Here is a 26,403-nt window from a genome sequence, read left to right as displayed (position 1 = left end):
ATTTATTTTTAACGTGCTAGCATACTATAGCCACTTACACAGACGCGATAACAATATACTAATATATACATATCACATTATCAATACATAATTGTTCTGTAATTTATGGTGAAGTTTCACATCCTTAAGAACTTAAAAGTACGAAGTAAGAGTCATTTAGGATGTTTTTGTAATTATGTTATAGCAGGTACAAATGGATCTGGCAGTGAAAGATATTAAATGGGTTAGTCTTGAGTAGTCGATTCTTATTCTTCTTACTATGGTTAAGTCTTGTCTCGAGAAGCCTGCGAAGTTACTTAGTTGAGCATGTTATCTAGAAGTGTAAGAAGTATTCAAGTTTTGCTGCCACGTTACTCTGGTTTTTCTTTTGAAGCTAGATTTTAATTCCAAAAATTTGTTTTGGAATTATGCAACCCTAACGTCGCTCATATTTCTTAACTCATTTAGATCATACAACTGAGAAGCAAATTTTTGAATTTTGACAAATAAATCTTCCCGGTTCATCGATGGCTCCAAAACACTTCGTAAAAGTTTCAGATTTCAACAAAACAAGTTTCACTCTCTCTTAGAGTTGCGTTATAAACCCACCTATTTTCACCAAAGTTAACCAAGTCGAATTTGATTGGTTTTCTGGGACTTCATTACCGACGTCGATTCCTGACAAAGGAATCAATTATTTTTTCATATTTTTATTTTTCCATCATGATCATGTTTTACTACACACGCAGACATTGATTTTCCTTTTCCAGATATTAGGTAAACTAAAATCTGACAAATTTTCAGACAGGAGGAAATAACTAAAAAAAGCTTTCTTTTGTCCATGCATAGGAGGCTGACACTGCCCGTTCCACCCACGGAGTCGCAGCTGACGGATGGATTTTACGAATGTTCCATTAGGAGGGCCTTGGTCATAAAAATCTGTAACTTGCTCCTGGACTATTATTCGTGAAATTGCATTGATTCTCTCATAAAAAAATTCGTAGTTTCGACCTAGTTCGGTCTTAATTATATTAATCAATAGATCACCTGGAACATGAATATCGTATAGCGTTCAATATTAATGAAACGTTAATTGTTTTCTAACCTTGCATATATTTGAAAAATAACATAAGATGGATATGTCGTACGTTGAAAGCAATTTAATTTTCACCTGTACAGACTTCACAACAAATGTTGTGTAATAGTTGGGTGTATAAAATGGAATGTAGTTGAATTATCATTATGAGGTTGATATGATATTCGGGTTTTGAACATTTACAACAAATTAATTTACAAAAACCAAACTATATCAATCTTGAAATTAAAAATTAAATTTTCGTTTGTTGCTACAGGTAGAGTTAAAATTGAACAACAAAAAAACTCCAAAAATTTACTAAATACAATCTATTTCATTTAGGTCACCTTATCATATTCAACAATAAATACATATACAAAAAATACTCAATATGTAGACTGTATGTATATTGGAAATACAGGCAAACATCTTATAGCGAGAAACTATCAGAATAATTTCTATATTTACAAATTCGCAAAACCAGCTGTCCTGTTCATCAAACAAAACGCTTGCTTATGCTCAATATTTATGGATTAATGACTTAATATTAACAGAGGTATTGGTACTAAATCAACAAATTGAAAAGACAACAATTTACTTATATCTAAATGTCTGCCATATGCCTATCCAATTGTCTTTCCTCACCTTGGGCACATAATTTATATCATTTGGTATAATTTGACAATGTGATGTATATTTCTAATGATGATGAGCCTATTTACTACAGTTGACTCAAGAAATTATAAGAAGTCTGAGTTTTATAAAAAAAAACTCCATTTATTTAATTACCCGTATTATTTTTTTGTAACATTTTGTCGATATTATCATTTATACCTTGTTAATTGAATATTTTATCAAAATATAATTATAATAAATGTATGTAAATTCAAGTATGAAAAGAAATGAAACTTTTTACAATTCTAAAGATAATGAAGTAGTATTATGGTTGTTAATACTGTTAAATCTTTGATATGAAAACCCATACTAAATCAATGAAATAAATGGGAAGAATTCAATACTTTTCAACTTTTCACTGTGATTAATGCTCGATAATTATATAAATAAAAATCAAATTCCAATAATGATAAATTTTGCGGCCGCAGTGTTACATTGAGATAGAAAGTCTTGTAGCATATCCTGATACATTTATTAGAGGAACAGGCGCACGTTCTTCACTCATTCGATAGTTTGATCAAATATATCTGTAAAATTATCAAACATTACTCAATGATCACCTCCGAGCAAACTTCTATAACAAAATTATTTGCCTAGGCTGACTAACATTGGACAGAACACATTACATTATTTTGATTACAAATTTCTTGTAATTCTCTTGTGCTTTTATTATTAGCAAAAAGCCCCTGGTCACCCCTACGTCATCACCCCCTACATTATTTCATTTTGATTTTAAATTCTTTAATTCTAATAGCTATTATTATAATAACACAATCTATCGCCATCGAATATTTTGAAATTATCAAATAACGAAAATATGATTGATGTCGGCTAATCAAAGAAGAAAGGAAGAAAAATGTAAATTGTTGGATATCAACTTAAAATTTATTTTCGTCTAAATCTTACACTCTCGAATGTCTCAATTTGTATCTGTGTGCTTGAACTCTGCGTGACCTCTTAGTCAAACCATATTACACTCTTTTAGATCAATATTTGTACTATCTGTGACGAGATTTTTCAAATTTGCAGAAATAGAAATTATTTTCTTCCATTCAATTCAGGATTTCTATACAGTACAATACAAAATTCTACTTAAATACCAAATAAAACATTCAATATACATTTTTATTTCTGAATACTAATACCAATTATACAGTCACCAACTGAAATATTTATTAAAAACATGAATGATAGGAGTTTAGGGAAAATTTTAATTCTGAACATTTTCGAGGTTGTTCTATACAAATAGTTCAAAAGTATTTTTTTATATTGAAAAATATTTATAGTCAATTTCTGTTAAAAATATATATCAACTCTTCAAAAATGAGGCATTCTTCACATTTCTATTGGGTTTACATCTTTGCGTTATCTTTGTTGATTTAACTGATCTAGTATTGTTCATGCTCTTAAATTACTGACAATAAAATAGTGAATTGAAGATATAAAGGGATCAGAGCTCAAACAATTTAGAGTTGAATAGTGGTTTCCACTAGGTCATTCACATTATTACCCATCGGAAGGTTACACTAGTTAGAAGCTTTCTCATTTAGTATTTTTTTCATCAATTTTAAGTCGAATTTGAATCTTTCGATGATAGAATAGTGAGAAATTCCGTTTTCCCCTTATACATTTAAAACAATTTTCAACATATCGTAGGTTAGGAGGTTGTTTAATTGTGTACCACCAATCAAATAATTCAGATTAGACTCAGTTTAATGGGCCTAGAAACATATATAGAATCGCCAAATTAAATGTTGATTTATCTGTTATAATTGTGCATACAATACTACAAATTAAATTTTGAGCTGTTTGAACAATGAAATGGTTGTTCTGCTCTTTAGAATTGTTGATTTTCTGCTGATCTGCCTTTGACTATCGATTCTTACTAGATTATCTAATTTCTGAATTATTAAAAATAAGTTTCTCGTAATATGAATATTCTTGAAAATTTCATTTATTTCGTTCGTATCTACCCTACTCTCTGATCAGTATTCTGAGACTTCAAATATAAAGATAGAGATAATATTAAATATGGTTCTAGTCTGAGAAATTGTCCAAAATATAATCTTAACAGTTCTACACATCACACAAGATAAAAAATGATTTTGAGCCGCTGCAAAAAATAAGAATTCCTTTTGCACACATCAAAAGTAAGACGGTTTTCGTTAAGCTCTTGTGTCAACTTGATTTTTTAAGCCAGAATACTTTATTTGAGGAAATTATAATTGATATCTACAAAACAAAAAATTGATTTCTGTAGTAATTTCAACATTTATTTGAATGTAATTAACATGATTTTCACTATACTTTAAAAAAATAGTATACAAAATAAATTACAATGGAATGAAAATCATGAATTTTTTTCAAAACATACTTCATAACTTTCTCTACAATACATAAAGGATAAAGATTGGGAACTCTATATTTTATTTTTTAAAACATTTACAAGTTCCTACTTCCAAACAGTGAAATTCAAATGAGAATGTCGTCAGTTGACAAAATAGTAATATACAACAAAACATAATTCAGATAAACGATTTTTAACAAATAAAAAATATTGACAATCATTCACATATAATGCAACTTCTCTCACAATTAATTTTGGTTTATTTCGAAATTATCGTTTTATTGCAAAAATCAAAAAAAAATCTAATTCTAAAAACTCGCAACAATATCCTCTAAACATATTTCAATATTCTCAGCTCCTATTTTCCTTTTTAGGTTAAAATCATATCAGTGTTTTATTTGGTTGGTATCTATCAAAAACATATTAAGCAGATTCTGTGGCAATATTAGTTTGTTAAGAATACCCTAGCAAAATGCTTTATAATTATAAAATCTCAGTGATTTCAAGAGAAATTTTCGGATTTGAGGACTACAATAAAATGGATAAGAGGTTTTACGAGTTTTGGAAACATTAAGCAAATAAATATGGAGTTTCCAATGCACTAAATAATGATAATAAATTAGATGTCATGCTTGAGTTTGAGAAAAACCCAACACATCGAGTTGACAAGCATTCAGAACATTGAACGTTAGCCATATTCAGATAAAACAAAATATTAGAAGAAACGAAAATGCACCCCACCCATACAAAATGCTGGCGTGGAACTTTGGTAGGAAACATATTTGCATGGGCGAATAGTGGACCCGTTACATAACTATATTATAGAAAAAAGTTTCCTGATTAGTGTTTTATTTCACTTAACGGTCACAAGTGTCAAAATTGTCACTACGTATCTACGAAAAATTCTCTTTGGATGAAAAACGAATACAAGCAATGTCCTATAAAGACAGCATTTACTGGAAACCATGTCGTTCCAGCTTTGGACAGTTATGCCCTCAACAAGATGCACTACCACGTATTGCATAATCTGAAAGTACGTCGAAGCCATATTTCCAACTCGGTAGATACAGAGGTGAGGATTATATATTGACCATCACGATGTTAAGAATATTTGGATGACTTGAAAAAAGAATAACGCTTGGGATTAGGTAGACCACCCCCGGTATTTTCAATAATGTCAAAAAACTGGGATGCTGTCAATACTTTCGAAGTGGGCCAGCCTCGTAATCTCTACTTACCACCATCATGGTAAAATTTCTCAGAAAAGGCAAGAAAAACGAAAAAACTGGCATACAAATTTTTTTAATCAATTGTAAAATTTTTAGTTGTTTATTAAAATTTTACAGAAAAACATGAGATTCCATGTTACATTGATAAACATGAATAATTAGAATCTATAATTTCAATAAATATATAATCTTTGTACATAATGCTTGAAATAATTTCAAATGAAATTTTTTCTCGTTTTTTTTGCCTTTTTGGGATAAATCACTATATTGATGGTAATATTTTCCCACACCATCAGAAAGAGATTTCAGCGAACAAATAACTCACCGACTTTTAAAAAAAATTTTGATATTTTGACCGAACAATTTTCTATTGAAAATGAAGAGGGTTTTTCGATATTAAGTCAAAATAAAGTGCAAAAACAAAAGTTACAAATGAAATAAATTACGGTGTGTCTCACATAAAGCTTTCACATAAATTTTGAGGTTATGTGAGAACAGTATGAATACAAAAATTGTAGATCTTTTTATTACCCACAACTTTACTTTTTAACTTGGATAAACTGTTTTTCGCCGTTAAAAGCTCACCCCCTTTCCCTTCCTGACCTCGGATCACCCGTAAATTATTTTTCCTTTCATTTTTATTATATTCTCTTATTTTTCCAATGATCTTCATCCTTCATCCTTTCCTGGTCGAAGCATTTCCATGCTACACTTACTGATGAGTAACAATAACTGGTTCAATTTAGTCTATTTTTTTCGAAAACTGATATAATTCACTATTCACTTATATTCCATATGATTAATGATCACACTAAGTACGGCTGTTTGTTAAACTAGTGCCACTCCTCAATTGAAAATGAACATCAAAGTTGTGCGAATTTATGGAACTGAAGGATACTATTCTCACAATCTAACATGAATTAAACTAGCTGAATTTATTTATTGGTGGTCTAACTCGGCAAAAAGCTATATAATACATATGAATTCAGTTTTCAGAAAATGTTATCAATATTTGTGACGGATGTAACAAAAGTTTTCGGAAAAAATTCAATTTTTGTCAAATTTCAACTCTGTTATGCCGTACAAGCTAGAACCCGAAAAACTTTATACAGTTCAGTAGGATGGTTGTCAAAAATTGACATTGTGAATATATTTAGAGAACAAAATAGTGCACTGTCGACCGTTTATAAAGCAAAAAGTGAATGTAATCCTTCCAAAAAGTGGGCGGGCTAAAACTTAGACTAATGCCCAGTCAAATGTATTGGTGGAATGTGCAGAAGACAAATTGAGAACATCAACTCGAAGGATAGCTCGCCGATTTCGGGTTTCCCATATGATAATCAGTCGAAAGCCAAAGAGAAAGAGAGGTAAACATCGGAAAATGAAGAAATGCCAAAAATATATTAAAGATCAGTTGCGCAAAATCTCGATATGCTGCCGTGCATTAAGAAGACGTCACTTCACAGAGAACAGAGTTGTGATTATGGATGATGAAAAATATTCCACCTTATCACATTCAGAATTTAAAGGCAATGATAGATTTAATCAGATGACGTAGAAAATTGTCCCAATGAAGTGAATTATAAATCAAAAAAGAAATTTGAAGTTACGTCATATCTCAAGTAGGCATTTCATACATAAATACGTGTCCTTATGTCCGGTATGTGAAGGGTCTACCCTTGGTAGATTATATCAATACACATCATTTCAATGACGATGTCTAGCCTCTTGTCAGTACGCCAGTATAAGCAGAGATTATTGAGAGGCTCAAAACATAACATTCGTACCGGAAGAGGATAATCCCCTAAATGTTCCGCAGACTATTGAAGAGCTTTAAGCAACATTGAGTAGGAAAGTGTAAAATATTTCAAAAATTCGCTAAATTATCAATCACACCCCAGCATATGATGCAACGCGTTAAGCAAAAATTACGCCCTTTATGTACAATTTAAATTTTGTTTCTTCTTAACTATGTGTTATTATATTGTTGTTTCGAAATTTCTCTACAAATTTTGCTGAAAACTTTTGTTACATACGTTACTAAATAACAGAGTAATTAAATTGAGACCCAGCTCCACTTCTCTCTAGATATATGTCTTACTAGCTTAAATCAAATATTCTCTGAATAGTATTTATTAGTTCTTTAAAGTTAGTACAGAGATAACTTAAGACTTGGGTATCTAAGATATTTGTACATTTTCTTGTATCCTTGGCCATATGTCGTGTTGTGTAACTTTACTTTGTATTGTTGATCTGTTGTTTACGCCCACACGTCATAATTTTTTGAACGCAATAATAAATTATGTAGTAAAACCATAACTAACTTTAAAATTAAAACTTTTCTTTAAAATACTGTAATATTCACACATAATAGCGTCAAAGTCATGTTTTCAAAATTAAATTAAGTGAATGTTGCAAGTCGAGAGGAGTGATGTAGTGTATATATATATATATAAATTGATTTGTTCGTAATATAAATAAAATATTGACTCTTTGAAATGGATATCTGGGTAAGTATAAAAGTAAAATCCATCACTATACCGTTAACATTCTTCCTCTATTATTTGTGACATTATATATATTGAACCCGAGAAAGTTATAAACATATCAAATACCCATAAGATACAAAAAAAAAAATATGTTTTAAAAGTGGGTAGTTTGTTCCATGACATTTTGATTGTTCGTTTGGTGAGAAAATACTATGAGATTTTTCTAAGGTGTTGTTAAAGTATTTTACTTAGGAACTAAAACGTGGCGTTTTATAAAATTTGAGCTACAAAATTGACATTACTTTTTATAGCTTAATATCCAAAACTACCTTAAAACAAAATATAAAGCAAAACTACTCTATCTAACTATTATTTTTTGGTATATATATAAGTATTGTATTGTCAAAAAAATTCATGGGCATATAGGTGCAATAGACGTAGAATTTTCATACAAAATTGACAATAATTGATTAAGTCAACATCAGTACATTTTTCCGAGTATGTACAAAAGCTTTTAAGTAAAATATTACCTGTGATTCCACACATAACTGAGTAGATAGAGGACGACTGACACATAAAATTTCTAAACAGTTCTAAAAATTATTTTTGAAACAATTGGGCTTAAAAATTATGGAAAAATGTCGATAACGAAATGGTAGTAGTTTAGAACTGTTTCGATAAATATAAATAATCCAGAAATGATGTTACAAATCTTGAAGAGTTTTTCATTCTCTGATACTAAGACAATACTTTCGCCTTTTATACAGGTTTTCAATTCAAAAGTAGAATTAAAAAAATTGTCTATTTTTACCAGAGCTGTCGTGTATTTGTGTTTAGTAAAAGCAAAAAGGTAACTGTTAAATAAATGTTAATTATATATCACTGATGATTTTTTGGTACATCAATGTTATAATTGAAAATAAATGTTTATAGAACTAAAGCTGTTTCTAACATTTTCTTTAATATTATCCAACTTACCTTTATGCCGTTATTTTCATGAAGTTAGCCATATTTAGTAAGAACTACATGAATATGTTCATTAAGGAATTAAGATTTTATCCTCTACAAAAATAGATTACATCAAAGTCGTCAATCTCGTTACTTCCAATAATTCTAATGAGTTCTAACTCTCACAATTCAAAGCTTTTGTATATTTTTTTTCGGATTCATAAAAATTTTCGCCATTTCCAAGATCCATTGTATCAAAATAACTTTTTAAAAATATAAATCTATATTCGATTAATTAATACCTCTAGTGCGGGTTCTTTAATTACCTCTAAAGCCATAACTAGAGATAAGCTTTTTAATGAATATTCAACAATTATTATTTTCAACTGTTTTCTATTTCTTTATATATCTTTTTGACACGCCGATTATAGGCCATTGTTCTATGACAAAAATAAAAATATAGTGAAGTTCATTCAAAAAAAGTAATATGTAATTAAGCTTGGAAGCCTGTTATAGAATTTATCGCGAATTTCCTTGCTACAAGAAAAATAAACTTATTCACAACCATACCCTTGAAGCCATTCTAGCAGGTAGCTGATTCAATGAATACTCCTAATTTGATACTTTCAACAATATCAAGTAGAACGATCCGTCTCTATCCTGTTATGTATACTTAACCTTTAAGACCCAATGTGCCTTTTAGAGAACAAAAAAATTCATGTGATGTATTAAAAACGTAGCTGAGGCTATGAGAATATTATTAACAATCATTAAATCATGAATGATGTTTTGATATTTCCTTATGCACTTCATATCTATGTGTTAGCCTTGGATTAAAACACAAAACAAGTGGTTTCCGTATGTATTTGTAAATATTTTTTATTCAAAATGTATCTCAAAAAATACATTTCAGAACATGTTCATGAATCATTCGTGTTTAGAGTACTCGGACTAAACCATTTTTCATTACTCAGCTTGTTATTTATATCAATGTTTTTGAAGAAAATTGTGTACATCTTTTTAAGCCTCAGTATTCAAAGAAGTGAATCTGTTATGGATAATTCAGGTTTGATAATCGAACATAAGTCGATTTCAAGATTCGTTACGTAGTTGGATAAAATCAGAAGATAAAAATAAAAATAGCACATTCGAAACATAAAATTCCATGTGAACTGAAACTGAAAATTCAAAGTGTTGAATTCTATCAACTAATTTCATCCGCGAAGTATTTATACTCCTAATACATCTCTGGTTGATTCGATTTTTAACGTAAAATCGATTTACTTTCTTACAGACTAATACGTTTTGTTCGCAGTTCTGATTCCGAATCAGTTTAGAGATCAATCGCATGAGCACTTTCAAAAATAATACTCAAAATATCAATACAAGCACACATATTATCAATATCGAATGAACTTTACTATGTATACATTAAATGTAGGTATTGAATCTGTGTTGTAAAACGTTACCTATATCACAGATAACTCGCTGAACAACTGTAATTCATAATATCAACAAGTTAATTAGGCCCAACAAATCTGTTAATGAACTTTTATATAGAAATTCTTCAGAAAAAAATTTTTTTAAAGTTAGTACCTATATATTTTAATATTCAAATCAATCCAGCATCAATGCTAATTTTTTATCTAAGTGTGAGTATTGATACATATCATAACCATATCCGTCTAATTTTTTAGCGCTCAAAACAAAACGTAGCTCTATAAACATGCTGAAGAGTACTCTTGTATATTTTATAAAATGTAATAATATTATGCTAATACAGTTGGATTTCAGGTCCTAACAGGACATGGCGTGTTTCGATGTTATGCCAAACGGTTCAGAAAAGACACCACGGATAGATGTATATACTGTGCCGACGTAGACACTGCCGAACATACCATCTTCGTATGCTACAAGTGGAGAGAGGTCAGAGACAGGACTTGCAGACAGCTGGAATGCGAGCTCACTCCAGACAACATTGTAGAGATGATGCTTGACAGCTCAGAGAACTGGAAATCGGTGCAGAACATGGCTAAGAGTATTCTCAGCAACAAGGAAAAAGATGAAAGACAAAGACAGTAGAGAGAAAGGAACCCGAACTCCTAATCCCGAGAGGGGAAGGGAGACGTAGGGTAAAAGGAAACCACTGATAGCCCGTCACTCATGAAGTATGTTCCAGGAACGATGCCATAAGTGACAAAGAGGGCCGTAGACGACTAGAAGGACACTCCAACCGTCCGAGCCCCTCTGCAAAGCAGGACTCCGCAGAGGTGGTGAATGTTTCCCAGCAAATTGCTGAGGAAGTGTGACAAGTCGTTATTAAAAAAAAAAATACAGTTGGATTTCAGAACACCGAACTCAGTTTAATCAACTTTCAAATTATTTAAAATAATCGTATTTATGAGAACAATCTGAAGCAACAAATTTGAAAAATTCATATTCAAACTTCTTTAAACAAAAACTAGCAAAACAAATATTTCAATACTTTATATTATACATGAAAGGGTTTTATTTTGAAATTTATTTTATGATTTTTTTAAGCTGGATTCATTTTTGTAAATGGGACAATTTCTTGGTTCTTCAAGCGATAAAAATACGGCACTAAAAAAGCTCGTTCAAACATGCGAATTGTATTTATCTATATTTAATCAATACGTTTAGCGATCCTATTTGAAAAAATATTTATTTCAGAATGAATTGTACGTGTAGGATAGAAGGACACTCATATATGTAATGGAATGACTGAATTCTTATTCATTAAGAGCAAAAAAAATTAATAGAGTTTTAACATATGTTTTTGCAAAAATATCAGAAGGGTATATCATGACATACTTTACTAATTAAATTATACTTGTGGTGCTTTAAAATCTTCTGTTCGGCGTTTTAGTTAATTCTTCCACCTCAGTTAATTTTTTCAAAGTAATGGAATTTATACCAAAACATGTAAGTACTTCGTTCAAATTGTCTTTAATTCTATATGAATTTTGGCGTAGAATATGTTGAATGAAAAATTATTGTAATTTAACGCAAAATATAAATTCTTATTGAAACTACTGTTTTATGGAGGGTAAGGAAAAGGAGAACAATCTGTGTATGTGAAATGTATACGTCGAAATGCAGTAAATAAGGGTAGCGCCACGTTACCATCAAGGTAAATTTCTTTTAGGATATATTTACTATATTATTTTGTACAAGTCATTAAAATTTTCATTAATGAACTACTTGAGTCAAAAATGATATTATTTTATTCGGCATACTTCCATTCATCCTTTGTCTACACCAGTACAATTCTGGAAATTGTTTGAACTATTAGTTATTATATACATCTGGACACTTTAAACATTTCACCCTTAAAAGATACTGCTCCTTCTCTGCACCCTCTATATACTGAGAGCAATGTTGGTTTTCTGTCATTTCTCTAGTTTCCAATGCCACAGCGGCACTAGCAATTCATGATTTGTAAACGTTATAAGGTAGATAAGTAGAAATAATAGTTTTTGTCCAACATTAAAAACTCCTGAGTATATATATTTCGCTGTATTAAAAAACTGTCAATAGATGATTGAGAGGACATTTGATTAAAAAGCTGTTGTTGACGAGGATTGTAAGAAGGCACATGAATAATATAAACTTTATGAAAAACACATTATGATTGTCGCATCCAGTATACATAAAATTGTTCTGAATATTTAAAGTTTCGAATAATTAAAAGTATAAATTATAGTGAATCTGCTTTTTTTCTGAAGAAATTCTCCTATCTCAATTTGGTAATAATACAAAGCTCAAAAAAATTCGTTTGATCTATAAAATACGCATATCTACATTGATACCCCATCATGACCTAGGGTCGCGGTGAGGTTCATCTTCAGACTCTTCTTCCCTGAGTAGGGGACTGCCGTCAGAAATTTTAGATTTGCTGCCCCTTTGGCTACCCTTGTGATGATTAACCTGGAAATTTGGTACAAAATTACCACACGGTGTGCATGGTGCTGATCTTGATAACCAACTTCTTGAAAACACTGAAATAAAGTAAGAATTTCTTATTTCGTAGACCCTTTTATATGTTTTTGTTGCTAAATTTTGTTTAGGAATTTTCTGATTGAAAATTACGTTTAAAAGGAAACAAAAAGGTTCTACCTTCAAGCCAACTAAGTAATGAATGTGATTGTGGCAATGAAAAACCCAACTACATTTTTTTCAGTACATATTCCGAGTTTTCGGTTACCAATGTAGTCATCAGGAATTAAATAAATAAAAATTGTGCTATCTTAATTTCGTATTAAATATTAAAACCGTATATTTGAAAATAACAGACAAAATAACAGTAGACATTAATAATATCGATGTCTACTGTTAATTAATTCATGATTTTTCAATACGGTTTTATTTTTGATTATTATTATTATTAATAATTATTATTTTTTAATATATTTTTCAAATATTGAGGTGTCTTTCCTTGCAAAAAACTTTTATTTTGTGCTCGCTGATGGAGGAGGGGAAATGAACCGTAGCGTACTCTCTTGGTTCTTTAGTAGAACTAATACGTTTATAAATATGACGGTAGGTAATAGTACGGGCTATGACTTCCAGCCATTCCAGCATTGACATTTGATATAACGTAGTAGAAGCGAATTTGATCAACAACAACTTGTTTGTTGTAGCAATGTAGCATCTGTTCAGTTAGAAAGAAGCTTTTTCGTTTTATTCATCTATATTTCTATATAATACATAAAAGGGAAGTATTGGTTAATTATGTTAGGTTTGCTCTTCCTTTTGATGCTCAGTTAAAAACTATCTGGCTAATCACAGCCGATTTTATGGGCAACATAAGAGGAAATTCGAAAATATGGCTAAATGTTTCAGCTCTTTGTTTGGAGTTAATAAAGAGTGGGGTGTCATCCCTAAACATTAAGGTATTTTTTTATTTTTCTTAAAGCTCAAAAATACATATACTATTCGTAGACTACGCAGTTGTTGGAGACTCCACCGATAACTTGTAGTTTCCACCACAAGCACCACTTCAACAAAACGATGAAAAACTAGAAAAAATTTAAGAAAGGTATAAGAGAAGTTAATAGTAAATGTCTATATAACTATCTTTATTAATATTTGTAGACATAATTGCGAGTACTTCATTCGGCACTATTGGAGTATATGACTTAGAAGATCAGCTCTTCAAAGACTCCAGTACGTTTAATGTAAACCTTTAAATTTCCACACATATTGTGTGAGGAGCATACTCCATTTTTTTTTGAGTCACAGAAACTGCACTTGTGGATTAGTGCCTAGCTTCCCAATCTGTCGATGAAGTACCGGTTCCAGTTGGACTATCAAAAGGTAAAACACGTAACAATTATAAATTTCTTTTTTGTGATGACCCTGATACGTTTAAAAAGCAAACTAACTTGTTGAATATCATCATAAATATAGTTTTATTCAATAATATAGAAAAAATGAATACAGTTTGGAAAGGCATATAAGAAAGATTCAAACATGGTGCTCTCTTGTTCAAAACAGCTCTCTGATTATGTATTTATCTACTGTCGCCTTAATGGACACTTAAAGACATTAGACTTAGTAAAACAATAATAGAGTTATATCATTCAAAAAGATCAAAAACTTTTTGGTAGATCCAACTTCATTGATTTGTTTCGAAAAATAACTGGAATAAAGATATGAATTTAAAATTCAAATTTGTAATATGCCGCCTAAAGTAGAAAGGAAACTGTTGTTCCATGTACGTTTAATACCGCTAATGAATCAAGAGATGGCGCTGAAACGGGAATAGGATGTAGTTGATGTATGAGTATCTCATTATCAAAAAAACTAACTTTTGAATTTGATTGATTGGCTAGATTAGGTCAGGTTACGTAGGTAGCACCGTCACCATCATTATGAAATAAAATATTTTATCCGTGCTGTAAAAAAATACATAATGTATAACTTACCGTTTGAAATACTTTTCAATGTTGTTGGAGTTTCATCGCACAAAGGCATATAAAGGGTCTTTGATTTCACTTTATGAAAATAGTTTCTTGCCTGTTGTTGATCAGCTTGAGGCTGTGGAGGTATTGGACTTTTTTGTTGGGGCAATTGTTGAATTTTGTCCAATAATTCTCTCATTTCAACAGTGGGACTAGTCGCTCGCGGCGGAGATCCTGGTGAACCCATATTTGCCAAACTGCTAATATCTGAACCTGAAAATGAACAAGTAAAAATTCGTATCATCAATAGAAAAGGGCTCTCTTCCTCCAACTTCGACCTCGCACTTTCCATTTTTCCAAACAACTTTGCGTTCCAATAACAAGCCAAAGTGGATAAAGCTTATCATTATTTCCTATTCAAACTTTACATATTTATTGAAAAGCTTATTTTCCATTTCTATATTGTACTAGAACAAATAGTTTTCAACGAAAATTCCATTGAAAATAAAAAAATAATGAAAGAAGTCTATTATCAACAAAACACAGAGAGTTATTTAGATTGACTAGAAAATAAGTTCAATTTATTTTTAATATTTTAAAAAATTTTATAATATTTTTAAGACTTTATATCAGGCCGCGTAATAATTTTATACTTAAATTTGCGAACCGAAATAAAAAACACAGTTATTCTTCAAAAAATCCATGAAACACAACTTCAAATTAAATCATTTCCAACATCCTCAAAAATCTGTTAATTTTGATAAGGGAAATTTTTAATACGTTATTAAATTTATTTGGTTACATAACCCGTTTGTATTTCACTGTTTCATGAACTGTTTGTTTCCTAGCTTCTAGTCTGGAACAACCCTTATATATTTTATGAAAGTATGTATTATGTGTTTAATGATTCGGTAATTAGAAACCTTCTTTTGTTGGTGTTTGCAACATTCTTATTAATTTTTATAACTATAAATCTCACACACTATTACTTTGATAAAGACCGAAGTAGATCGAAACATCAATTTTTACTTTTGGGTGTGATCCAAGAAATAAAAGAAACAAACAAAAGTTTTACCCTTTGGTATGTAATGCATACAATATTTTGAATCACACCGGTAAGTGAACAATCTCGTATAAGCACTTATAACTACGAACGTCGTACGTGTCGTCACGCATTTGTAAGCCCGACTTTTATCTTTGCGACTAGAGTGACTTTTCTGGTTTTGTTAATATTCAGTGATCCAACATACTGGTAGTGTAAATACACAAAAATCATAATAAGTAGTATTTTTGATATACCAAGCATGTTAGCATATGTTACGTATAATGTGAACAAATTTATAATTTAAAAACAAGTAAAGATCTAACTTCTAGTTTGCGATGCAAAATTTGTCGGATATTTCAATATATCATATCTAAAAAAGACAAGAATTCTAATAGTCTTACCTATACTGTTAGTAACACTATACTGAAGATCTTCGCGTACAGTCTGGATAGGATTTTCAAAGTGGGGAACGCTACTCGGTAAGCACACCGATAGATTCAATAGATCAGAAAAGTTGGGATCATCTTCTTGACTTCCCGAATCTTCCTTGGTTATTTTGTGTCTCTGCAGCTGCTTCGTTTTTGTGGAAGCGATAGCCGGAACATCACAGACATTTTGACTTTTGTTTTCTATTCTACCTACAAAGTAAAAAATATAAAAAGAGTTAAGAGCAAATTCATCAAACGTGTCGTATTAGCACTTGCTAGAGGTTATCGTATTTGCTCATCACAATTTAAATAATAGCTGCTTCTTAGGACGTATCGAACTTAATACATATAGAAACATTTAACAAGTCAGAATAGAATCCAGATGCAAACAAAGAAGTTAGTTTTATACCTAACCCGACACCTGTCAGAATAAATTCTACTAAAATTCGATTTTCAGTGGTTTCTTAATTCGCGAAAAACGCCAGATTTCGTGATTAAAAAAATTTTTGGGACGAGATCAATGACTAGATATTCTCGAAGAAGACAAGAAAAGTAGTAAGTAAATTAATAAGATGGTGGCAACAATTGGATCAGTCAACCATTATCAACAAACAAATTTTGGATTCATTACATTTGACGAAGAGCCAATAATATCGAAGCTATTAAAAATCCAAAATTTTCTATTGCATATAAAATTATGAATGTGTCTACTAGAATGTAGGTATATATACAAGTCGGCTAATTCAAAAATGCAGTCAGCCCAAGTAATTATCGGGAAGAGTACAAAATTTATGAGAAAGAGAAATTTCTGAAAATTATTTCTGATTTTCCACAATGACCACCAAGGGACATAATCACCTTCTTGATTTTTTAATCAAACGTTTAATTTGAAATTTTAATTTCAACTGATGCTCATTTAATTTAAAAAAAATTTATGTACTTTGAAAATTAGTTATAAATTATTATAGGTACCAAGCAATTGATAACTAATACAAATTCAAAAAAAAGAATCGCACTATTAATATTAAGCTTTTCAGGAAAATCAGGAAAAACTGCAGTAAAAACAGAATATAAACCGACGGTAAATAATAAAAACATATGGCTTGAACTTGATGATCTATACCACGTCTCACCAATATCTCATAAAGTTACTATAAAAACTGTTGCAACTAAAAAGACCAGAGAAAAAAGGCAGTGAACGACGAATTTCTTGCAACAACAGTTTAAAACAGAATCCTGGAAGTATTAGCTTTTTTCACCAAACCAAAAAAATCGAAATAATGCTTATCGACGAATAAGTTAATTTAAATTATTTTCAATTTTGGACTCAATTAACTTCATAGAAAATTAAATAGATCACCTTTTTTACTGAAGTAAATCACTTGATAATATTTCTATTCATCGTCATGAACGACAACAACTCATTCAAAAATTCTCTTTCTCAAGAACCTCAGTATGTTAGGTATACCATGCGTAATATTTAACAATAGATTCTTGTTATTGTGTATACCGACCTTTCGGTAATTTCTTGTAGGTGCATTGTGTGACTATGTGTGTTGTACCTGTTCTGGTAATACCTAATTCATTTGGCACTGTTGAACTAGATGTATCCAAGTTATTATTCGTTGTGCTATTTTCGACGTAGCAAGGATTATTTCGTATTGAGAGAACCTGGTGCTGTTTTGGCGATGGAGTTCTTGTTAATTGATGTGCTGGAGTAACTGGTGCTAAGCAAGGAGTGCTTAATTGAGAATATATACTCGGATTGGGACTTTCTGAATTCTGTTGTAGCTGAAAAATTCGGTTTTATTAAGTAAACTGTTTATTATCTACATGCTCTGAATTTAAGCTAAGGGGTTTTAATGGTCAATAGCACATAAAGAAAATCGAACAAAATTAAGGTAGGTTTGAAAAAACATTTAGTTCAAAAAGTAACAGAATGTTCGATAATTATCGGTTCTCGATATTTTTAAAAACGTTTCAGTCCCCATAACTTCTCTGTGAATGAAATTCATCAATATTTGATTTACTTTCTTTATTTTCTTATACTCCATTAACTTATGAATATGAGCAAAATGTAAAATTGAAAACGTAGTGACATAGTACAAATTATTAGAAAAATGTCGAAGCATATAATCTTAATAGGTAGCAGTCCTTTATGTTGTAAGTTTTCACATTCGTATGGGATAAATATCTATCTGTAATTGTGGCGATTAGCATAAATTAAGCTTCAGTATAATGGAGATGTGGATCTATTTGCAGTATAGTTTCATATTGTAATCTGTGATTAAAATCTACAATTCTAAAAATTGCAGATTACCTGCATGAGATCAACGAATGGTTCTGGTTTATTCTCCATGAGGATACCTAAGAAACTGAATAACAAAAAATCAACACTAATCTGTATTATAGAAATAAGTCCACATGTTGATTTGATTTTTTTCTTTTGGAAATATTAATATTCGGGTGCCCCAAGTATGGAGTTTGTTGATTCTTGCTGAAATTCAAATTGAAAATAAATTTTTGTTGGTTAGATAGCATTGAATTTTTCCGAAAACAAATCGAATAGCAACAAGAATCATATTGATGTCACGTGTCTATTTGAATATTGATTTTTGAATGATTAGAGTATGATACTTTTCGAAAGAAAACCAATTTTTTGATCTTAATTTCAATCCCGATTATGAATACATAAGTATTTGAAAGCTCGGAATATACATATTAAACGTTTAAATGTTTTCTTCAACCATTTACGTATATATATTTTCAGTGCATTTTTTACAAAAAAAGCGACAACAAACGCAAACATAACAATCAGTTGAGCAAAAGTAATTGATTACCAAATTGAAATTTTTATTTATAAATCATATTTTTTTATTTCATAAACCAATTATTTTGAGAATCGTCAAGAAATAATGAGGACAAAATTATTAAATAAATGAAATGTACATTTCTTGTTTCACTTTGTCACTAAGAAAACGCCACTTTACATAATTTTTATTTGATACTTCTTGAAATATTCAATTATAATAATTAAGTTATTAATAGTTACAAATCTGATATATTTCACTCAAATTGTCCATCATTGATAACTGTTTTGTTCCTATTTTCTAAAAATTCTCTTTTTTTGTATTTAATTCTGTATTAAGAATTCTTAAATTTTTATAATTGAATGTATTTTTTTCTATTTTATCATTTCGTTAATGCAGTTTTATTTTTTCTTTCATATTAATGACTTTTCAATCTTTTTTCCAATATTAAGATGTCTGTCTTAATATTGGACACACAGACAAACAGCGTCACAGTCATTACAAGGTACTTTGGTACACAATATTATTTCTTTTGTTTCTGGGTGTTTTAGATTTTAGTTAAGTGGAATATTTTGATTATGTATGACTTGTTCTATTATATTCATTAAAATAATTTGTTAGTTGGTGTGAAAGTCAATAATCGAACTCCATAATATGTGCTAAGAATATACGATGAATGAATTTTTATAATAGAAATTATTCACGCTGCATACGATTGATCTAGATGGGCCATATATGTATACAAATCATATTTTGAGATAATCGAAAACAAATTTTAATCTGTTCCAGCTTGTCAATCAGCAAGCTAGACAGCCAGCTTTTATTTACTTCCCATACATCCACTCATTGCTCGAAAATAAGAAATGTGATAAAAGTCATTCCAGAAAAAACCTTCTAATATGCTTTTAGTCATGGATTCAATATTGGGATAAGTGTATAACTAGTCAAGGGCTGATATTAATTCAAATTTAATGTTGCCTTGTTATTTCCTTTATAATAGAATAATAGAATAAATAATCGTATTTTTCCCACAACTCTAAATTCTGGGTTCTCCATAAATATACTCATTTTTTTTGTACTAGTTCGCCATATATCAGTTTTTTTAAATCACATTTTTATTCACTACAGGGCAGTTTTCTTTCGAACTTGAATCAAAGTCTAGGTCACTATTTTCTGAACTACTTCAATCCTAGGTTTAAAAATGTGACAAGACATTGACGATTAAGCAGATTGACATGTCATTTGGTGTTTTTGATGAAACACATATTCATTTCTCTTATTGGCAAATAATAATTCTATTTGTTCACGAGTAAGTTACATGTAATGGAATGTTGATGATTCACACAAAAAATCTTAAATCGCCTCATTTTCAAGACGAGGTAACCAAATATCGTTACTTTCATAATTCTCAAGTGTTGAACTGTTGAGAAAATATTGCCCAAGCAAACAAGATTGGATTATTTAAAGACTTTATTGGGTCAACTTCGAATGACAGAGTTAATTTCAATTGTCTGGATTCTTACCTGAAAGTAATCCCTGCTAGATGTAGAAGATGCAGAACGTGGTAAATTTCGTTGATTTAGTGGTTGTTGTGCATTTTGTATTAGTTGTTCAGTTGTTATCTCTTCTAAGCTACCCATGTGAGAATAAGGAGGAGGTATAATAGAGTTCGCCTGGAATCGAGAGTAAACATGAACGTTAATAATTTTTGGTTATATATGAGCCGTCTAAAATTTGTCAAGAATCAACCACATGTAAAAGCCGTTGCAATTCACTTCATTGTGTCGCTTAGATTCGACGTGAATAGTATAAGTTTTATTTCAAGTGTACCTTTAATGGACCATTTTCAATTTTAGTGGATGAAAGGACTCTCTTAAAATGTCCACCCTGACCATATCGATAACAATTTTGCATGTGTAGTTTCAGATACATACACAATTTTGTTTCGTTTATATTTTTAATCCTTTTTTACTTTTCCTAGAACAAGCTATTGAAAAGCATATTATAACCTAATGCTGCTTAAATGATTATACTTCCGATAAGCACATTATTTGAATATTTTTGATCACCTAAAAGTTTAAAATGCTCATTCATCGTAAATTGAAATTTTTCGGATTTCAAGAAACCTGGTAGTAATACATTATTTTGCACCGCTAACAAGATTTCGTGCTGCAGGTGGTGCTGCTTACACCTAGCAAAACAAGACTATATCAGTTATGAACGACAAATACAATTATAGGCTTTTGCTTATGGGCCCTAGATCGAGTCGCAGAGGAAGAACTTTAAATTAATATTGGTCTCTGAAACAGAATCTAAATTCCACAATAATAGTCTAGTCAACATTTTTAACTTTCATTATTATGATACTGAAAATAGACATTTGTTCCATACCGTGGGCCATCATTATAGATGAAGCATAAATATGTTTAGTGAGATTGTGGAAATTCCGTAATGGGTTCCTATTTTTTCAATGGTCCAATGTTGTGGAATCTGTTGGAACATATCCTTCAAATATCAAAGCGAAAATGTGGCTGTAGTAATACTTTAGCATATTTTCAATTAGCTTTAATAAATTATCGAAAATAGATAATTTCCATTTTTATCGATGCAGTTTTCTGATTTCATTTTATGGAGGCAAGTTAAAAATATAAAACATACTCTACCGACTTCTTCTGATAATAGACAACGTTTTGCTACAGTCACAACTGTGACACATTAGACTAACATTTAATGCTACATTCTGTAATGAGGAAATGTTAATTCACAAATACTGTTTCAATACTATGAGTCATTACTTTCTTGTTTATCTGGTAGAAGTTAAAATACAATTCCTGATATATGACAAGAATTAACTTGATTAATTAGTTAAACATACCCAATGTCTCTAATTCTATTCAAATTTGGTCTTTATCAAAATTCCCAAACAACTTAAAAAATATATTTATGTAAAATTTACATTATTTTAATATAGTACCTCGTTAACAGCGTTGCATAGGAAACTGGAGCTTAGGGAGTCTATCGTACTGGTTGCCGATAGTGATCCTAAAAAATAAAAGGTTTATTGTTAACTTGAAACTCAATTTATAGCAAAAATCATTTTCTTGTAAATATGTGAAATATGGCAAAATATAAAGGACCTACAAGATGTAAACTAGATGTGAACAACTCCAATCACCAATGTATGCAATGTACATAATTAGGAGTGCCAGAAACTTACAACAAGACATGAGAACCGAAATAAAAATAGCCTTAAGATTCTCTGGCTATGCGGAATCTCATATGGAAAAACAAATACGCGTTTAAAAAACAATCGTAACATCTATACTCACATATGCAGGGGAAGCTCGAAGCGCACACAACAAAAGCAAAGAACATGATGAGTTCGGTAGAGAAGAAAACATTGACAACCATTGAAGAAGTCAGTCTAAAGACCAAATAAGAAGCAAAACTATAAGAGAAAATTTGAAAATTCCGGATATAGTATGAGACGACAATATTGGAGAGACCGCGTCGACAGAATGATAAAACCAACTTCAAGAAGACCTCAAGAGGCTGAATAGTAAAAGAAACAAGACTAAGCCTTAAAAAAAGAGAAAGAAGAAGAAGTAAATTCACCCATTTCACCATTTCAAGTGAGAAGAGTGCCTAATGATTAAGTATTTCATTTGAGCTAAAAATAAATATTATCAATTCTAGCAACTGCTCATAGAAAAAGCTTCAGCTAAGTCCTATTCACTTTGAGTAGTTTTTACTAAAAAAGTGATAAATGTATTTATTTATGTCGTTTCATTCATATAACCCATTTAAACCCATTTAATTAGGTATGAAGTGGGAAGCAAATGAAGAAATAAAAGAGTTTTATCTTGTAGTAAAAAACAACATAAGAAGGAAAGTGTATTGGTATCTAAATTTAAATTCAGATTAGATTAACATAATAAATTTTATATTATAAGGATTATGCATCCAGCCCTAAATGTTATCAAAATGGCTGTGTCAGAATGATCATTGGTAACGTTGATGATAGAAGTTCATCAAGTAAGAGTGTGATTAAATCATGTCATGAGTAAATTTAATTACCACAATGTTTTTCAAAACTAATCTATTCACATTCGAACAATCCAATATGTATCAATTATAAGACGTGTAAGCGGAGGACAGCACACCCAACATTTACAAAAACAACCAGATTAATGCAATGGGATAATTTCGACACTTAGGACTTAAATTTAAATTGCAATAATCTAGTTCTAATTCTGATTATTAAATTTAGTGATTTTATTATTATATTATACGAAAATTTTTCATTAGATACAGTATTATAGTATAATATTGATGAGTTTACTGTCACGGGCGCTAGCGAGTGAATAAACCGCGGAGTGAGAAATATCTTTATACGCGAGTAGAATACTATACTTTATCCACTGCTACTGGATATTTTTGTTTTTTTGTTGGAGAATTTTGTTATATTATAAGAAACAATTACACTATTATTGTAAGAAAAAATCCATACAGCATATTATTGTCTATTTATACACGATACATAGTTATAGATAATTATATTAATCGTATATATCTCATGATAATTAAGACAAAAATGTATGTATTTATTCATACTTATTTATAATTCCTTTCGCCATATTAAAAAAAGATTCGTAGGCCATATTATATAGTTTTCTTGACTTTTTTGGTAATAAATTTAATGAAGCAACTTCAGCAGCTTTTCTTATTTCTGGTGGCATTGAAGAAAAGTCATTTCTATTTACTTTATCCTTATTTAGTTGGTTTTAAACACAATTCAACACAAAATATCAAAACAAAATTTATTGAGTCAGATCTATTTCTTTGCGAAAGCTTCTTCTATTTATAAATTGTATATTGAGAAACAGATCTACAACAAACACAGTCCAAGTCACTGATGGCTCAGTGTAGATGCTCCGTACATTCCAGCTGCGCGTCACGGGTTCGAATCTAGCTTAGGAAACTTCACTTTTTCAAATTTTTTTCATTTGTACAGAACTGAAATGGAAATATTTGGTGGTTTACATGATAAAATTTTTACAAACAATTCTTTGTAACCAAACAATATATTATAGCTAAATCAAGGAAACATCTATCTGGATTCTTTAATGATTACTTTAAGTAATGGGTATCATGAGGGTTGAGTAAACAGACATTTATTGGGTACATTATACAACAGTCGTGGATAAAATATTATAACAAAATCACTATAGTACTCAGCCTAATGAAGTTTGTTATTATGAAATTAAGAATTTTTATACACAATTCCACTGTATGTAGTTGAGCATATTCTTTTGACTTCTAATATCTATAAAAAAACCATGCTGTTCAAGAGCAAAGCTAGGAAATGCATTACCAAGTTGCTTCAAGTACCGTGTTGCTGTAAGTATTATTTGTTACAAACACATGTCGTCTATAAAACTTTAACCTCTGTCTTTAAAACCTCTAAGCTAGAAACTAGATAATCAATTCAACTTGATCGTAATAATGAATGAATACAAATATTTCGCAAAACCTATGCTATATTGATGGACATTTCCACAGATACTCTTTAAGAATCACAGGAGTGTCATTTGATGAAATTATAATAAAAGTGAAACTTTTTGCACACAATTTCATGGAGTCGAGTTTATTTTTACTAGGATAACAAAACATTGAAAGAACGACTTCTTAATTGGAACAAAATTTAAAAAAATTAATCTAAAAAACTAGCGACGTGAACACAAATCGTCTTGAACTGTGATTTTTTCATTCAGGCAACGCGTCGAATGAATCTATAATTATTTTAATGGATTAGGCTTCTACAGACGCTTGAAGTAACGTATTCCCATGTGAAACAGTCGAAAATCTGAAATATAATAATGGTAACGTGAAAAAGAGGCCGGTATCAGTCCTACAAAATTTATCTGAAAAAAAGGAGTTACGTTGCATGCTAAATGGAACATTTCACATCACTAATGTGATTAAACCCTTGTTTACACTAACACTTGACCAATATTGTGAGAATATTGAGTGCAAAGATCCTTCTCTTTTAAGATATTATACTTGTACATTTTTAAACTTGATATAATTTTGGGAGTAAAGTTTTCTATTTTAATAACATCTGGTAAACACATTTTCAATTTCTTGAAAAAATTTTAGTATTTCCTAAAATAGAGATAAAGCTTTTCGTGCTACAAGTCATGAAACTAGGTATATGGTCAACTATAATATGGATTATAAAATCCCAAAATATATTAAGTTAAGAGACAACCATAGTACAATCATTGTAAATAGTTAGTTCTCTCCGATCCTTAACATTGTAAGGACATATCTCCGAAACTCCAATAGAAATAAAATAATCTTCCAATTATTTATTAATGCATTTAATTATTTTTCATAAATACACCGTTACCTAATCCATAATCCCTAAAGGTTATGAGCCCAGGTTACGTTCTTGACCGATGAAAAAATACAAATTAAATTTCAAAGTGCAATTGAAAACCAGTGTCAAATGATTCTTCTCAGTGAAAATAACTGGTTCCAATTATTAAAACCATTGTTTAATACACAGTATGGAAAATTTAAAATCGAACAGACACTCAACCTTCTAACGGTGAAAATTATAATATATGGGTGCTTAGAATCCTTAGTCTCGAAGTGATTCATGTGATAAACCGGAACCAGAGAATCCTGAGAACAAGTCGAAGAAATCGGAATCAACCGCGAAAATATGTAAACCGAATATTTGTCTGATACGCATTTAAGTTATATGAAACCGGAATCGTCGACAAAACAAATTTTTGCTGTATTAGACAATATCTTTGAGCAAAAAAGTGTAACAAAACAAAAAGGAACTCGAAAGAAACTATTTAATTTAAAATTAGTAGGTGAAACAGATTCGAGTAAAAATTTTATGCAGTTTAATTCGTTGATATCGGAGTTAGCTTCAGCCGGAGCAACAATCTCATAAGTTGATAAAGTCAGCCAACAATTAATGACCTTACCGACTTCTTACAATGGCGTGGTAACGACTATCGAAGAATGTTAAATGTCATCATTGCGGACGGAGGGGGCATTATAAAAATGAAAGTCGTTACTACTTGCAAACCAAATACAAAAAAACCAAAGACAATTCAAACCATCCAAGCTGATTTCGATTCCGATAGAAAATAAAGAAAACAAAATTTATTTTCTTTTGGATTCATGTGACTCCGACTATTTAATAAACCGCGAGGGACTTTCTGTCCTGAACACAACTATCATCATTTCTATAGCAAAGAATGGAGCATAAGATGCGAACTATCGTACTGACGAGCAATAAAGGAGTTCACGGGACCATCGAGAATGTACTGTTGTACCGTATAATTTGTTATCAGTGTAAAAGATGCAACAAACAGGATACTCGGTAAACTTCAATGAATATGGAGTGACAGTAAGCCGTAATAGTAAGACGG

At 30.5% G+C, this 26,403-nt stretch overlaps 1 protein-coding gene across 3 annotated transcripts in view; it reads right to left on the bottom strand.

The window, feature by feature from the left end:
* Window positions 1-1,368: 1,368 nt before the first annotated feature.
* Window positions 1,369-26,403, bottom strand: part of LOC130446763 (uncharacterized) — a 52,525-nt gene continuing 27,490 nt past the window's right edge. The window contains exons 6-11 of one of the 3 annotated variants that reach the window (XM_056783196.1): window positions 21,924-21,991; window positions 20,473-20,622; window positions 17,654-17,930; window positions 16,113-16,349; window positions 14,691-14,939; window positions 1,369-12,761 (exon numbers count right to left, since the gene is read on the bottom strand). In XM_056783196.1, coding sequence (XP_056639174.1) covers window positions 12,577-12,761; window positions 14,691-14,939; window positions 16,113-16,349; window positions 17,654-17,930; window positions 20,473-20,622; window positions 21,924-21,991 — 1,166 coding nt within the window. In that variant the 3' untranslated portion in view covers window positions 1,369-12,576. The remainder of the gene's footprint in view (window positions 12,762-14,690; window positions 14,940-16,112; window positions 16,350-17,653; window positions 17,931-20,472; window positions 20,623-21,923; window positions 21,992-26,403) is intronic. The other 2 variants (XM_056783197.1, XM_056783195.1) reach the window with 2 other exon arrangements.

This window comes from Diorhabda sublineata, chromosome 7, assembly GCF_026230105.1.
Source record: "Diorhabda sublineata isolate icDioSubl1.1 chromosome 7, icDioSubl1.1, whole genome shotgun sequence".
Classification (NCBI taxonomy): domain Eukaryota; kingdom Metazoa; phylum Arthropoda; class Insecta; order Coleoptera; family Chrysomelidae; genus Diorhabda; species Diorhabda sublineata.
This window is presented reverse-complemented; position numbering and strand designations above follow the sequence as displayed.